Genomic DNA, 17,335 nt, shown 5'->3' with positions numbered 1-17,335 from the left:
CTCTCCACACACACATATAGTCACAAGTATGAGCACTGGGAAAGTTATAGATTTGTGGGCTACATACTCATCTACAGTGAAATGCAGACAGATAAATTTTGCACAAAGGAAATGTTGTCTTGGGCCAACACTTGTTGAAACTGCTGCAGCAGCAAACAGAGAACTAAGTTAGCTTTACAGTCTGGCAACACTGTGTCAGTATACAGTATATACCTGAGGATGGAAGCATGGCTAGCTAACAACTGAGTTTGATGCTGCTGACCTCTTTTCAACTCCCACAGGCTCAAACTCAGGGGTGTTTGTTGTAACAGAGAAACAGCTCCATATCCAGGCTTCTCATTATTATTTTAAATTTAGTTAGTTGATATATAGTTGAAGACACAGGTCTGCATAGGGGTTACATAGGAGGCACCATATTCAGTCTGACTCTAATCCTTCTGCCTCTACAGTGCCTTTATGATTGACGTCATGATTGTAGCTGTTCTCACTTCCACTAATCCCCCCTTCTTGACGTCCAAATTGGTTGTGGGGGCTTCTGTTGGGACTAAGGCTGGGTCAGTAGAGTGTGAACAGAAAAGAAGTGCGCAAAAGCTGATGAAGATTGTTGCCACGCTCTGAAGTGGAGCACCATCTCCCCCAACAATGCAGTGTTGGAAGTGAATGGGGCAGCTATCAGTCTTTAATTGGGCACTGTGGGCTATAATGAAGAGATCTCAAAGCATGGGGGAGCAGAATGAGCGGGAATGAGAGAGAGAGTGCGGAGTGACTCCTAAGGTCCGAAGAGTGGGCTGAACCTAGCAGCGCTGTAATGCAAAGCATATTGGCAGCTGTCGCTCAGCCTAATTTCACGCCTCTGTGAGCGAATGTGCACCCAGACGATCGCCGCTTCCAAGTCCCCCTTCTCTTTCTCCCTCGGTTGCAGCTATATGTTTGTCCTTCCACCTGACTGTGTTATTTAGCCTGTACAGAATGTGCACTTTGGTTCCCCTGAAACTTGGAAATCCATGCCTGGAAGCTCGGTGTCAGGGTGAATGTGCAGGCATAAGCACTAAATTAAAGCATGGTGGCAGTTAGAGAAGCACGAGGGCCCACCTCTTCCATCTGTCACATCCAAGCCATATGATAAAGAAGGATTTTATGCTTTTTCTTCTTCCTCTCTCAATGATTCAGCCTGTTGAACTTTATGCCAGTGGGTAGAATAATGAGCGAGTTTGTGTTTGTGTATCAGTCAGCGATGCGTTTGAGTGTTTGTATCTCTCACGGTGGGTCTGTCAGAGTTGACACGAGGACATCTTTCAGCATTAGAATCCATAACAAACTCTGATCTCATCTTTTTTTGACCCTCCTTTTCTTCTCAAACCTCCCCTGCCCATTGGATCCTCACCCTTTTACCCTTTTTACCCTTCTTCTTACCCTTCCCCTCCCTTCATCACCGTCTTTCCTTACTCACCCCTTCTCGTCCCTCCTTCCTGTAGTCTGTGTTTGTGTTGGGAAGATTAAGCTGCTCTGACAAAGCTGTGTTTACAAATATGCAGGCAGAGAAACAGGCCAAGCGACGCTGAATAGGAATAGAATACAAATTGCTTTTTTATCTCTCTTAGGGCCAGGGCGAGAGAAAATGTGTTTGCGATTGTTGCTCCTCCGCCTGTGAAGGATAAAGCTTCAGTACTGGGTTTGGGCTCCCTGTTAGCATTCATTCTATCCTCTCCTCTCTCTGTCTCTCTCTCTCTGTCTCTGTGTCTCTCAGTCCTCCCACTCCCTTTCTTCCCCCCATGCTCTTTTTCCTCTTTGTCTACTCCACACACTCTGTCTCTTTCTCCCCGGCAGGATTTTTTTCTCACTGTTTCCTTGGTAATCATATCTTCTCTCTTCTTTCTTCTTTCCTCCCCTAACTCTTTCATGTCTCCTTGATGTGTGCTCCTCTCCCCCCTTATATGCACACGTTTCTCTCTCCCTTCGCCACTCTTCCCTTCCCCGTCGCACCCCCTCCTTCATGTTTCCATACAAGCTGAATATTTTTCTCTATAACTCACTCTCAGTCTTTCTCTCCATCCGTCTATTTCTTTTTTTCTCTCCTGCACTCAGTAGGACCTGTCATGATTTACGGTCGCTTTCAGCTCCTCCTTGCTTACACTGGAGATATTAGAAATTTTGAGTGCCTATAGATCACGGCAGGGGGAGAGGGCATGAGCGTCTGCTAATCAGCCCTAACAGAACTGTGCAGCATTACAAATCTGTACTCTCTCCTACAATTAAGCAGCATGTCGGCCTGGCATAATCCACAGCAGGGAGGCCAAGCCTGTGACGTCATCTTCAGCAGGTCTCTACCACGTGTGTGTGTGTGTTTTAGCAGAAAATGATGGGTTAGATGTTTGCGCTCATTAATGCAAAGGACATGCTCCCCTTCTCCCCACACTTTCATCCTTACCTTAGCTAACACAAGTGAAGGTTAAAAGGCGGTCCGACAGGCTCAGACTCGACCGTCGGCGTTTAATAAGCGGGATCGGAATCAGAGTGTGACGGCGCAGCTAATTTGTTATTAAGATAAGAACCACGTATGCTTTTTTTTTTGTGTGTGTGTGTTGTTGACTTTTTTTATTTTACTGTGAGCACTGCTACATCTGTACCTGTCAGCCTCTTTTCTGTTTTTCTTGGAGGTACATGAATACATGTTTTGTGTTGACATCTCTTTGGCCGTTCTCCAGCGCACACATTTTCGTTTCACTAAGAGCAGAGAAGAGATTAGGTACAGGAAACTCTCCCCATACTCAGCTGTTTCCATACCCACTAAAATGACAGCTGAAATGTGGCTTCTGACCCCGTGTCTTTACACCGTGTCTCCATAACCCTTTGCTGTGTCCATTACTCAACTTTTAATAGAATGAAGTGCCTGTCGTGTTTGACCTAGCTTGTAATGCTAAGAGATGCTCATTACTCTTTTTGCTGGAAGACATTTTTTCCTGTCTGTTCAAGACAGGTGATCTGTAGGTCAGCTCAGAGGTTACGTGATAAGGAAGTGGTATCTTAAGATAATGACCTGTTTCCATTTGCAGGTACACCTATTGAATATAGCTATCTTTCATCTGAGGATTTTTTTTTAACCTCTGAGACATTTTTAACAAAAGCTTCTTTGATTTCTTAGCACACCTCGAATTTAAGCCTAAGTTTGAAAACATTTCAATGACATGATTTGATTTACGAAGTTTTCCATCTCCAAAGTAAGGCCATGTTCTTCTGTGTGAAGGAACGTCAACCAATATGAGAAAACGAAAGCCAGAGAGAGGAAAGTGGAAAAAGGACATTTCCTAACAGTTACATTTGTTGGCCTCGTCTTATAGTGTGAGCACTTAGAGACACACACAGTTTGACTTTTAAGAAGCTGACAGGAGTGCTGCAAGGTTTCAGAGTTTTCTTTTGTTGACAGGCATCAATGTGTTGACTGCTGTAGTACACCGAGGTCATGGCAAGACCTCCATGGTCTGTTCGTAAAGTACAAAAAAAAACAGCCTGACATACTCACTCATCTAGAGTAACCGTGTCAACTCTGTTTCTGTTTAAATGAGCTGGTGTTATGCAGCAAAGCAGTCTAAACAGATGTACTGTAGCTACCCTGGCAAAACCTGTCAAAGTTTGTTTATTTGTTCTGTTTACACAGAGCTGTGTTCTTCTATCCTTCACTTGTCTACATAAATCATGTTAACATAAAGATTATATAGATTTTGTCAATCCAGAATACTTAAAAAAGCCCATGTTGTTTGCAAAGTTATTCACATGCTCAGCTAAAGATAAAACTACTGTCCAACACATGTCAAACTGAAGGCCAACGGATAATATTTTCAGTGTACATGAACCGGTCTGCCTTTTCGCAACAAATTTGGTGTGTTAATTCTTGTTTTCAGCATGTTTGCTGAAGACTTCACATAACATTTAGCCAACTTTAAAGTTGTGAAAATGTAGCTCGAATTTCTTAGTAACTTATTTGATGTTGATGTGGAAAGAGGAACTACAAATGTCTGAATAGAACCAATCAAACTTTTGCACATAAACCAAGAAAAGCCATCAGTTATTTGCCTTACGCATGTGAATTTGTTATAATCTGGGATTTTTGGGGGGGGCGGGGGGGTTCTGTGGTTATTTTGTACTGTTTTGTTTTATTCTTTTCATGTTGATATTCTGTTGTTTTTTAGATCCTTTGTTTTTAATTCGTTTCCTGTGTCTCCCTGTGTTTTCAGTCATTCTCACTGCATTTTTTCTGTCAGCCCTGCTTCTCAGGCCTGCCCCTTATCATACACCTGTTCTAAGTAACCATTAGACTCAGCTGTTGTCACTTACCTCATTACTCCCTCAGTACTTGAACTCCTGGCTTTTTATTCGATCCTCAGTCCAGCGTTCTGATTTGTTCCTCGTGTTCTCTGAGATGTTCCTTCTAAGTTCCCTCATGACTTTTTTGTTTCTAATATTTCTGTGTTTTTACTACCATGTCAGGCCCATTTTGTAGATTTATCTTTTGTAATTAAATTGCTGCCTCATCAGCCCTTTATTTTCAACATTAAACCTTTTTACTTCTTTTGTGCCAGTCTGCATTCTTTTTTAAGCATTTTGTCGTAATTTCAAAGTGCAATGTTTGTAGCTGTGTGTTTAGATTTTTAAGGAATTATTTTAAGCTGACTTGATAAAATGTGAAAAACTGAGAAATAACATCAAAAACCTACTGATAGTGTGCACGACATAAGAAATGAATGTATCTGATGGCTTTTTATTGATTTCTTTCTTTAGTCAATAGGCAATTTTTCTTCTCTGTAATATGTTTTAGGGAAAAGGTAATTATATTTCTGTATGGATAATTTGACATAATACATCTGAAAACCAAGGTCAATTCATATTTTTATTCAAAGTAAAAAATAATTTAATAATGAAAGGAGACTGGCCCTTGACAAGGATATTTTTTTATATTTTGGGCTTCATTTTAACTGGTTTAATACCCCTGCCCTAACCGTTATTATGGTTATGATTCCTTTATTCTGCCATATCATTGAAACAAACTGACTGTATTTCTAGTATATTATAATCATAATTTTTGGAAAGACTCGACATATACCAAAGTGTATAGCTGTTGTTATTCCTGCGTGTATTTATGCCCTAGTGTGTTGTGGTATGGTGGCATGTCGTAGGCTCCTTGCCACCACTCCATCCCATTAGCTGAGCCCGCCCAGCCCCCGTCTGTGTCTGCTTTAACCTTGGACAGCAGGCTGGAGGAGAGGGAAAGTAATTCTAACCTTAAAACCTGCTGATTAAAGCTAGTTTGGTGGAATTCGATTCCACTTAATGCCTTTGGCCGCGAGCCCAGCTGGCTAGCATTAGCATCAACAGACACTGTGTCTTCAGTCAGGGAGACAAGCGTACATGGGCATGTGCGTGAGCTTCCTCTGGCATGTGCAAAACCATGACAGTAAACTCTATACCCCCTTGTCTGTCTATTGTATCTCTCTATTCTACCCTCTTACTTTCCTTCCTCTGCTCAATATAAATCTCCCGGCTGCCCGGCTTTATCATTACAGTTTTCCTCCATTTAAAATCTTTTCTCTCTTAGTCTTGAATTTGTTGTTTTTCTGAGCCTCAGGATTGAAGCAAAACAGAATTATGGTTTTCAGTGTTACAAGTGGTCAGGGGTTTCTTTCTAACTGCCTCAGTCCTGTTATTGTTTTACTTTTGAACTTGATGTATGGCTGTGTTTACACGTCCAGCATGGCTAATTAATTCTCCTCCTCTGAGCATGTTTATCAACTGTTTGTGTTTATTTTACAATAAGTATTCTATTTTTAGGGCCACTCATTACCATAACGCACGCATTTTCTTCCAGAGCATCATTTGTTTTGCTTTGTTGAAGAATTTAGGTTTGTTTCCCATTTTTTTCCCCCTTCAGCTCGGGAGCGGCCTGCCAATTCATTTTGTAGCCCGCTTGGTTTTGACTGATTTAGAGGCTGCAGCTGGTTTGTCGGAGAAGACCGGGGAGATAAATCTAAGCCTCTTTTGATTTATTATGTATAATGTCTCATCAACCGTTGCTTAAGTATTCAGACTCACTGAGAGATTACACTGTTACAACTCTACAAGTTGCGGCTTATTTAAAGGCATGCAAAAGAAGAATTTTTTAAAAGGACACAGTAGCTGCATTAGGAGCCACTTTTATTGTGTCAAAGCCATACTAGAGCCACGCATTTCTCTCCAACTCAAAATGTAAGCGATATACTGCATATTACGGGCATTCTGGGCATGGTGCCACTCTACCAGACACTATAGATAATTTGATTCCAACTGAACGATTGGAGAGAGCACAGCGGACTGTTATGCCTGTAAAGACAGCAGGTGAAATACGGGGCATTATGGTATCAGTCGAAAATGAGCTCATCCTCCAAACTGGAAGTGGCACTTTTCAGCACTAAGTCATCTAATCACATCTGTTTAGAGCCAGAAATCGTTGGCTGATCAATAGTCATCATGGATGCTGTCAATGGCCGGGGTAGTTTGAATTTTGCATGGTTCATGAATCTCTATTGAGTATGGATTTTGCGTTCCCTTCACGGATAGAGTTTGATACTACTGCCTGATTGGCTGCTGTGTGAGCTCTATTTATGCTGCTGTGCCCCAGGCTGTATCACCTGCCCCAGGCATACTTGTGAACAGACATTTGCAAACATGCGCATAAACAGACAGACACACACACTCACACAAAATGATACATTGCCTCTAATGAAGCAGTGAGCCAGAAGTGACTTTACCAGGTGGATGTCCATGTCAACAAATATATAATGTTGCAAATCGAGCCTTTTGATACGGTGAAAGTTGACAAATTTACACAACATCCAGCTGAAATGGATTCATAACCAGAGGGGTAATATTTTGAAACAAATGCTGACTAAGAACATGAGTCAAATGTGTGTCAATTGGAAAACTGACCTTGGAAGACCTGTCTGGACATGATGAAAGCAGTATGCCTTCAGTGTAAAACTTAATTTACAAAAGGCTTCTCACCAAAAAGTCAAGCGGGTTATTTATGTTTTCCTGTGCGCTAATAATATATGTATGTGTTTTCTTGTCTGTGAAACTGACAGTCCAACAGAAAAGACAAATGTGTTGCAGCCCCTGACAGTGGGATGTTTGCATCACGGCAGGAAAACAGCAAATTGCCAACATAAATAAGGTGCCACGCTCTGATTAGGACTGTCTTCACACATCATTATGGTCTAATGAGAGAGTTTCCCCTCTCTCAGTCTCAATCTAACTGTGTGTCTGCTTGCCAGCTTTGCCTTCACCGACTCTTCATTTTACAAGCCCATCTCTAGCTGTGCCTGACACCTGTCAGCTGTGATAGATGAATGTAAGCGAAGTGTCAGCGGGGCAACAGGCAGGCCAGGGGCAGCGGTGGCCTCTGTAGGCAGGACAGGGGGCAAGTGGGGGCTCTGCCTTTATATCTGAAGGCTTTATTTAAGACAAACTGTCTGACCTTCTTGCCCTGTGTGAACTACGATCCAGCTCTGCTCAAGATGACACCCCATGAGGCAGGAGAAGGTGTGGGCATGTTCACTCTAAGCAATAATACTGTTTCACCGGGTCACACCAACATTTCATTGCCTTGACCACTTGCTTGAGTGGCAACACCAATTGCTGCATCAGTGTCTGACTTTTGAGGCCACACAATGCCGAGGCTCTTTTTCATGCTGTCTGCACTGACAGCACATGAATACTTATGGTCATGCTGCTTGTGAATGATTCTGTTAACTGTAGCTTATCATTTTTCTGTGTCTCATTTACACACATAACAACACACCAGTAACACATTCATGTGTGTGACAATGAGTTTGAGTGTGCATTTGCATGAGAATCCAAAGAGTGTGAGTGTGAGGGCTCACGTGTATTTGTTTCACCATGTTTGTACCAGTGTGCAAAGATGACACAGTGGGAAGCTGCACTTTCTATGAGAAGATATGTGTGTATAATTATTGTTTAATTGCTTGCCCTGTGATGTGCTGTCATCTGTCACAGCTCACAGACAGCAAATAATGGTTCTTCTGCCGTCACTTTGTCACCCAGACGCTCAGCATGCAGAGAGCAGCAGAAACAGCAGTAACTGATATGCGTCTTGAATTACTGATAAGCGCTCAAGTATGATGAGCTTTGCGTATATGGGTATGCTTTCATCAGGTATTTTGGTCTCCCATTGTCTCTTGGTCCATTGTGATTATGCAATGTACTTAATCCTGTTTGCATGAATGTGACAGTAAGTGTTTATGTCTGAATATTTGTGTGTTTATTGGTTTTGGCTGTTTTCTGGCATAATTCATGTCTTTTCAAGAGGTGTTCTGTGGAAAAGTTTTGAACAATTAATATCTTACCTGTTGTAGATAGCTCTTTGAACAACCCCAGCTTGTTGACCAAGACTGACAAGCTAAGAGCTAATCTGAGCAGGGCCAAGATCAAGATGGGTTGCTGTTTTAAATATGTCTTTGTGGTTCACGCCAACAGTTTTGCATTATGCATTTATTCCAGAAGAAATATTATATCTCTGCCAGTGACCCAGGCTGCATAGGAAATGCTGCAGCTAGCTGCTGCTGCCACTCTTTGTGCTTCCATTTAACCACAGAAATCTCTGTAAATAATTGGGGATTGCAAAATTAGTGGCAATGTAAAGATTTGTAAAATAACATTCGTGAACAATCCACTTTGGTCTCGGTCATGCTCGTTCTAGCTGTTAGCTCTTCAATCTGGTCAGAATTAAACTATTGCTTCAAACTGTAGACATTCAAAGAGTTATCTACGACAGGAAAGATATTAATTGTTGATAACCTTCCCACTGAACTCCACTTCAAAAGGGCTGAACTGTCGCTTTAAGAAATGAGAAAGGATGAAGTGGTGGGATTTAAACAGGAGAGTAAAGGTTCACAAGCATATGAGTGTGTGCATAAATGTATTTAATGCCCACTGTATATTGGCACTGACAGGTGCAACAGTTGTGTTATGCTTTACACTGCTTGTTTGTCGGGTATGCTGCTTTGTGTAGTTGAGTTATGGGACAAACACAGAGAAAGGAGAGCAGCCTGGGGGCTAATTTATTCACTCCCCAGTCACCCCAGTCGCAAAGGCCTATTGCAGCAGCAGACCTGTCAGTCCTTACGAGCATGTCATATCATTCCCGGCCAACTGCACACAGCCTGACCACAGGTCATTCTCAGTGGGCCAAGTGCTATTGGCATTTTGTATCAAACATAAAATATTATTAAAGGCTCAGTAATCAGAATAAAAAGTAAAAATAATTTATAGTTCTGACTTTTTTATTTTACTTAGTGGCATCACTTTGTAACTCATTTACAATTTGCCTGGTGAGTGGTTAGTTTGGTGCACCACAAACAAAAACTACTGGGCATTCCGCATTTTTTGATAATTTAACTGACCAATCAGAGCCAACTGGGCCTTTTGGCAAGGATACCTAAGACAGAGAGAAACTAAAATGAAAGACTTTCAAAAAAAACGTGCTGCAACAATAAAAGAAGAAAGACATTCAAAATATTTTTTATCCTGTGGATGGGCATGAACTTTATAAAAGTATACATTTTCCTATGTCCTGTAAAAACAAATGCAAAGTTAGGGTTGCAGCAGTATTGGCGTTTGCACAAAATGCCAAGTGTTGAACAGACCATGTTGGCATTTCTGTTTGTAAGCACCTTTCACAAAACTGTTGCAACACAAGAATGTGGTGAAATATGCCAGCATTTTCTTGCTTTAGAGAGCATAAAGCATTGCATCACTAATCCATCGGAAGAGCACAAAGTACAGGTTATGACATAAATAGTCACAAGCCTGCACAGCACGAATGTGTGTAGATTTTGTGGTTGTAATGTGATGTTCGTTCCTCTGTGGGTGTGGGAGGAAGAGTCTGTCCGTTTGCCAGCGCAGAGTAATGGATGGCAGAGTTATAGGAGTGGGAGGAGGCACACATCCTACTCCAGACAGCTGTAATGGATGAGAGTACAAAAACATAAGAAAAGGAGGCAGTCTGCATGAGCTCACCATCTGAAACTCTCATAAGCAGAGTTTGGTAGTATTGAAATTCGCTAACACATAGATGTGAATAGAACAATGGAACACCTGGAGAAACAGACAGGGCTGATGGTGTGTGTGAACTGCTCCCTCATTTTGTGATTGTGTTCCATACACACAGCCACACACACCTGTGTTTGTGCCAATGTATCTGTGAGATCTGTGAGTGTTTTCTTAGCGGTGTAATGTGTCTTTTCATTTGTGCGCCTTGCCTTTGTAGCCGTACATTCATCAGAGAGTTTGATGTTGGGAAATCGATGTTTATCCAGACCAACCTCCTCAGCGAGCCCTGCTCATTTTAACTAGGTTTTAATTAAACAAGACAAGCACATAGAACACTTCAAGGAACCTATTTATCATCTGGTCCTCCAAGCTATGTAGTCCAGCATCCACATATTAAGACACCCTCGCTTCTCCTCCCCCTCCAACGCCCGTCCCCTCGCTGCTGCCTACTCATTCACAGCGCCTTAGGAAACCCACCTTCACTTATTGAACACATACAGTACTGTTGCTAAATAATGAATCCCATGTTAGGGTGTCCATGGGCATGTTTGAAAGAATAGCTGTGCATATGTGCATGTGCACTCTTTCTAACAGCGCTTGGATCATCCCAGTAGTGATTTCTCCTGATTTCTTATCAAACATTTAAGCAAAAGAGGATTTGTATGAAGCACAGCCCTCTCCGCCTGCTTGCTTCACTCCTCCAGGAGCAAAGTTTGTTTGTCTTAGGAGCAATCCACCTCGTATACACCTTCTGCAAATATTGTATTGCACAAAATCTTAGCCTCTATTTTTTACTGGTAAATCTCGGCAAAGGTACTGTAAATTGTTTCTGTTCATAAGAAACTGCCCACCATCCCCTCGGGTCACTTTGGAAGCCAAGGCCACGTGTCTCCAGAAGGGTTGAGGAGAAGAGAGGACAGAACGACTGCTGCTGTCTCTCAGTACTTGGTGCTTTAATGTATTTTACCTTTGCTTCTGGCTTGTGAAGAATGTCTCCTGGCCTCTGTGCCAGATACCAGGAGGCGTTATCAGCCCTGCCTTGCTCTTTCTGCAGTAATGAGCCCCCAGACACAGTATTATCTGTTTACGATAAGGATATTAATAACACTGTGCTTTAGTTATGCTCCGGCTTCCTCTGCAGGGTGATTTTGTCAAGAGTTCTTTTCAAGCAGGATAACACTTAGGCAGCATTGGGCTAGTTACTTTGGAAGTGCAATAAGTTACTTTCACTACTATTTTTTTTTTTTTCTAAAAAGTTACCTTTCTCAAGATGTTCAAATAAAGCCTTCTTGTTTAGGTATCTATTTCCAGTACTGACTTAACATTCTTTGAGCTCTAATTAAGTTTACTGGAATGTTAACAACCAGCCAAAGCAGGCTGGCGAGCTGCAAACATTAGAGCCTCTCAGGCCTGATGAGACACAGGCAGCAACATGGTTCTTTAAATCTTGTTCATTTAATGCTCCTCCACAACTGTGAAGCTCCACATTTCCGCTGTGCTGCTGAATTTGATGCTGAAATAAATTAGGTGTTGTATTATTTTGTGGCTAAAAGATTTTTGCTGCTGATGCAAAGTGTACAGGAGACAGTAATGATCTTTGTGACTTTGATTGAGACAACTACTGAATAATGACAAGATCTAAATATTGTACTTTTTGAGTTAGACAAAAACAACAAAAAACAAAACTGCTTACTGGTAAAGCCCCAACATGATTACTTGCAATATTAACTGTATAACTGTATATTTACTGTGTATTTAATGTGTATTTTCTGAGGCTCAAAGTTCTTACACCATTAGAGAAGTTGTTAATATTACTGCAACACAAATTGCTGCTAAATACTTTGTGGAGAAGTGGGACATGAAAGGAAGGAATCATACTGTCTAGAGATACTAAGGCAGTGCTGAGGAGTTTTCATCCAGGTCATTGTTTTCACGAACAATAGTTCGACCATATGCTGGCAGGTCCAACTGGGAGTTATGTTATGAAGGGTTAAGGTAAGAGGTTCAAAGATCACAGCTGTCACAGGCACCTGAGAGGTCAAACCTTTGCTTCCACATTATTCTAATAAAATGTCCCCTTTCTGTCCCTTTTCCAGTGTTTGTATGGCTGCTACGTCCACTCCTCCATCATCCCCACCTTCCACCGTAGGTGCTACTGGCTGCTCCAGGTAAGAATTCTTTTTATCCTCTCTTACAGTTCGCCCGGCTTTAGTTTACTCTCCCTCTCTATCCACAAAAACTTGAATGAGTCGCATGATATCAGTCTCTATTAGGTTGAAGCGTTTACCTTTGACAGCCGGCAGGCGGACGTCAGCCTATCCTTCCCTCTCTCTTCTATCCCTTTTCTCTCCCCAGCCTCCATTTCCCTTATCTTTCCCAGTCATTCACTTTTCTGATGGCATTGCCCATACAAGCCGTCCAGCAGGACGGTATCTCAGTCTGCTAAAAGCTTTGCCATCTCCTCTGCTTAACAGCTGCAGTGATGGGCAGTAAAAGCGTGATGGAAGAGCTTCCCTGTACAGTACAGTGTGCTCACCGATGGTCGTCAAGTCGGCAGACTGAGAGTGGTTGTAAATAGTAGTCCTTTGATCACGTACCCAATACATTTCATTATTCCCTTTTTTGCATGGCAGCCATTACTGTTAGAGGGTTCCTGATACAGCCATTGTCACACACAGTTTTAAGGGGAAGTAAAGAACAGAAACCAGGTGTTTGTGGAGACTGTGCAAGTATTATATCTTTTCTAGATTCATTTGCATCAGATTAGTGAAAGAGATATATGATAATGACTAAGACTAAATGAAATTATGAAGGAGTTCCCCACAATTTAAGATTATTTTGTCATTGAACCATTACAAATAATTTTGAGGTTTTAATTTTGTACAAACATTTAGAAGAAACTTGAAAAAGTATAATGCCCTTCTCCCTCTTAGGCCTCATAATAAGTTGGCTGAAAAAAATCAAGTTTATAAAAATAATAATATTTTAAGTTACCTTTGTTATTTTAATAAAAATGAAATTATTGGAATTATTCTTTCTAAAACATACCTTTAATTTCTTCTTTTCACCACATATGTTCGCCTGTAATGTTTTCATTTTGTTTAAGTTGTCTCATTATCTTTGGTGCATTTAACAGACCTAAAAGACTTTGGTGGTTAAGTATCAAATATAAAACGACTTTAGGCAACACAACAGAGCAGACTATATCAGAAAAAGACAAAAACACATATAATTGCTTTTAAGAATGCCTAAATACCAATTACAATTATCTGAGGGTTCCCAGAGCACACAAAACTTTCTGAACAACATCTCTTTATTTCTCTCTTGTGCTCCATGTTGCCCCTGCTCATCTCTTCTTATCAGGCAGCAAAGATAATTAGGCAGTTTTCATTTCCTTATATTTTCAAATGATTATAGGCACAAGATGTTTTTTTTTGTAATCTGGTTTCAATTATTTGGGGGACTTCTTAGTGTTATAAAGAGGTCTTTATTAAGACAAGTTCTTTTTTTCACAATGTGATACTTAGGATTATACAAGTACAATTAGCTGAGATTCCCTGTGAACAAATTCCACATTCTACTATCTTTGCTCTACAAATTTAAATAGAGGATATTATAATGCATCAAATCAAGTTTTGTTTTTTGTTTTTTCAAATTTGCTAGAAACTTTTATCCCCATTACTGACTGAATGGCAGAAGTAAGGGATCATTTCTGAAGCAATCATAGGGAGGGTTTTCAGAAATAACCTCAGCTAACATACAAACATTGTTGCAGTGTTGTACTAGAGGGTCAAAAATGTGAACTTGCCCTTTAGTTAGTTCTTGAGAAGCATGACTGTTAAATGAAACAGAACCAGTTTCACCGAGAGTCAAGCCAGAGTTATGATCTACACAGGGATATGGAGACATTTAAAACACGGATACACCCTTTGCAACAAGTGCTGGGGTCACACTGGGTCACTCCTTTTTTACACAACCTTCATTTTCAGCATCTCTGCACAAACACTCATCAAACTTTGAGGAGTGCTCTGACTCAACTTTTCTCTCCTGTTGCTAAGAACAACTACTTAGTGAATCTTTGGCCTTCGCCTCTCACACTGCTCAGCAGATCTTCTTACACTTCTCCCGAGGCTCTGAGCTGCACAAACACTTCCATTCGTTCAAAGACAACAGTGCCCCTCTGCTGCCAAAAAGAAACCTCACAAACATGCATTTCCAGATTTGCATCTCTTTTCAGGCAGTGTATGTCAGACCATCAGGGCGAGGACGAGAAACTACAGTAATTTTGACACTAGACGGAAAGAATTACACCTCTGTTCATATTCCTGCAGATGCCTGCAGACTTTCAGCATCCCTGTCTTCTTCAACCAGTTTCAGCCAGCTTAGCTACTGTCTTTCTTATTCCCTCACTAGCTCTTCTTTTCCACATTCCTCCAATCTCTGAACCCTCTGTTCCCAACTCCCTGTGTACCATTTGCTGTGTCCATATGAGATTTGCAAGCAGTAGTCTGTCAACATCAGAGCGGCAAGGAGACTGGAGCTCCCGGAGCGGCAACAGGGAAAGGTCACCAGTGAGTGAAAAATGTAAATATTCAGCCATCCAGCAGCCACAGTCACGGAGAGACCGGGATGAAAATAACTCCTATTACACATCACCGACAGGGAGGGAACACAGAGGACACAGAGGGTCGAGACGGGCGGTGAATGAGAGAGGGAGACGGACACAACTTTTCAAAAAAGTTACACTACAGGTAGATTTAAACAGGAAGGAAGATTTAAAGATTGAAGCAAGGGAAAATTGTAAAAGGGGGACAAATGTAATAGGGTTGCTATATGAAAGCGGTTTTGGATATATGTGTGGCAGAGCGGAGGAGCCTAAAAGGAGACAGACAGAGTGAGATTGGTTAAAGGTGTTTTAAAGAAAAAGGTGGGGGGGTGGTTAACCAAGGGTGTGTGCGCGCCTCTTTATCCACTCCTTATCCACCCTTTATTGAGTCAAAGCCCGGGTAATGAGACAGGGGACAGGAATAAAGACCTGCGAGGGGGGTCTTCTCTCAGCCCATTCATTTTCTTTTGTTCTTTTCACCTCTCACTCTCAATCTGGTCATCCCACCACCACCACTCCACCGCCTCCTCTTCATGGTATTAGGCCACTTTAGAAATGTCTGGCCCATCCCGGCAAATGGCTGAGACTGAGGGAAAGTTGTGCTGCTGTTATCCAAGGGTTGCAAACAGTGAATCCCAATTGCTGTTGAGGCAGAGAGGACTGTGTGGGATTTATTTTAAACAAACAAAAAAGTTACAGTTTTTATTGTATTTTATAATAAAATTGTTTTCTATGGTAAATTTTCAACACTTGCAGCAAAAATATTCATCATAAATATCCTAATATCATTTATACCCCCTTTACAGCTGTAGTGTGCATAAACAGTATACTCAAATGTCTTTTTAGGTACAGGCTGTAGACACACACACACACACACACATTCAATGACACAGAGAATCTTGCCTGTCCTACTGCCGCTGATTGATTCCATTGTCCCTTTCTCTTGTTTAGTGCTAATCGAATGTAATTCCCCGCTTGTGCCTCTCCATCAAATCAGACGGTGGAGTTTGTGCTGGCCGGCGGGGCCACGGAGGTGGGGATAATTATGATATTAATACGGAGGGGGTCTGAGGGAAAACTTCATTTGTCCCGCTGCCTGCCACGAACACAGAGAGGGGTCAATAGCCTCTCCCCGCTTTTCCTGCTTTAAAGCAGAGGAGAGAGGAATGAGATAATGAAGTGACTGGTAAGGCAGGAGGGAATGCTGACGACCTTGTTTCTTCAGAGCTATCACTTTCTCCCTCTTACCTCTCGCAGCTTGGGCCACGGCGCTCTAGTCTCTGTCTCACATGAATACATTATTAATATCATCATTCACTGCTGTTACGTTTTTCCTATTACATTAGTCCTTCGGAATATAATGACTTTGGAACTACTTGAATTAGTGTTATGTTGGAAAATGAGTTGTCACTGTTGTCCCTGTGATCACTCCAGGAGTATTAGACAGTATTTCAGTGATTTGAATTTATAGACTCATTCAAAGGTTACCTAATTGGACAGGCAGAATGATAACTTTGTCGTTAAGGAAAGCCCTTAGCACTTTAAGCTGTGCGGTGCTGTCCGTGGTGCTGAAACATTTTTTTTTTCTTCTTACTTTTTGGTGGTATTGATTTATCAAAAACTACCTCAAGCCAATGCAGTCAGCAGATCGTGAAGAGAGACTAACACATGTACGCATTGTGCTTCACACCCCAACACTAGTAAAGACAGAGGTTTCTCTCAGTCTGGCTAATTGAATGAGGAATGTTGAGAAGCTCTTTTACTGTGTGGATTCATCGTTAGGTGCGCGAACAGGATACCGCAGCTCCACAGTGGTCATGCCTGCAGGCTAAAGGCAGACAGATGGATTCTTTATTTCTATCAGAGCCCTTCTTTCTTTCGGATCAGTTCCGTTAGCACTGCGATGAGCGGTGGAAGACAGGTGCCTGACTCAGAGTGGCTCAGGTGATGTGTGATGACGGAGCAGAGCTGTCAGGTCCAGATGCACATCAGATGCATCCAGTCTATGCAAGGCTACATAATGAATATTTCACTGAGATAAATCATGGATGAGCCTGGGCACTGTTCTGTTGATTTCACTGAGAGGGGAGAGAGTCAGTAAAACCTGGTGAGGTTTTGACTGGCTGTCTGCAACCTCGGGGCAAACGGAGGCTGCAGAAATATAATTGCCTTTAGCTATGCAGGCTGTTGTTTGTATCAAATGGAAATGCATCTCCACAGAGTACGAGTTCAGACTTATAGCGTATGACTTTGACTTGACTACCTGACGTTAATGTTAAATTCAGAACAGCAACACTGGACTGGCAGGAGAACAGGTGGCGCCACATGCTTTGGGAGTGTGTGTCTGCATACTTGTCAGTGTTTACACATTCATGTCTTTGCACATGTGTGTATCTGACTTTGCCGCTCTGTTGCTGCACTATGGTTGGAGACCACAGTGCTCTCAGCAGCATGCTGCTGCTGGCAAGCCCCTACTCTCTCCGCCATGAGGAGAACAGCTGTTTCAGGAGCATGTTGGGGTGTGAGCCATGTCCCCGTGGCTCCCCCTCTTCTTCTTCTACTCCTTATGTGCCGTCACACTGACACTAACCCTCTCCATCCGCTGTGTTCATGCACATGTCTTGCTAGCAA

At 41.9% G+C, this 17,335-nt stretch overlaps 1 protein-coding gene across 10 annotated transcripts in view; it reads left to right on the top strand.

The window, feature by feature from the left end:
• camta1a (calmodulin binding transcription activator 1a) overlaps window positions 1–17,335 on the top strand; it is a 304,500-nt gene that overhangs the window by 232,682 nt on the left and 54,483 nt on the right. For all 10 annotated transcript variants that reach the window (XM_017409572.3, XM_017409579.3, XM_017409577.3 and 7 more), the window contains one exon: window positions 12,195–12,266. In XM_017409572.3, the coding sequence (XP_017265061.1) occupies window positions 12,195–12,266 (72 nt within the window). The remainder of the gene's footprint in view (window positions 1–12,194; window positions 12,267–17,335) is intronic.

Source organism: Kryptolebias marmoratus, linkage group LG8 (genome assembly GCF_001649575.2).
Source record: "Kryptolebias marmoratus isolate JLee-2015 linkage group LG8, ASM164957v2, whole genome shotgun sequence".
NCBI lineage: Eukaryota > Metazoa > Chordata > Actinopteri > Cyprinodontiformes > Rivulidae > Kryptolebias > Kryptolebias marmoratus.
Note: the sequence above shows the minus strand (reverse complement) of the source record. Positions and strands in the feature narration are given on the sequence as shown.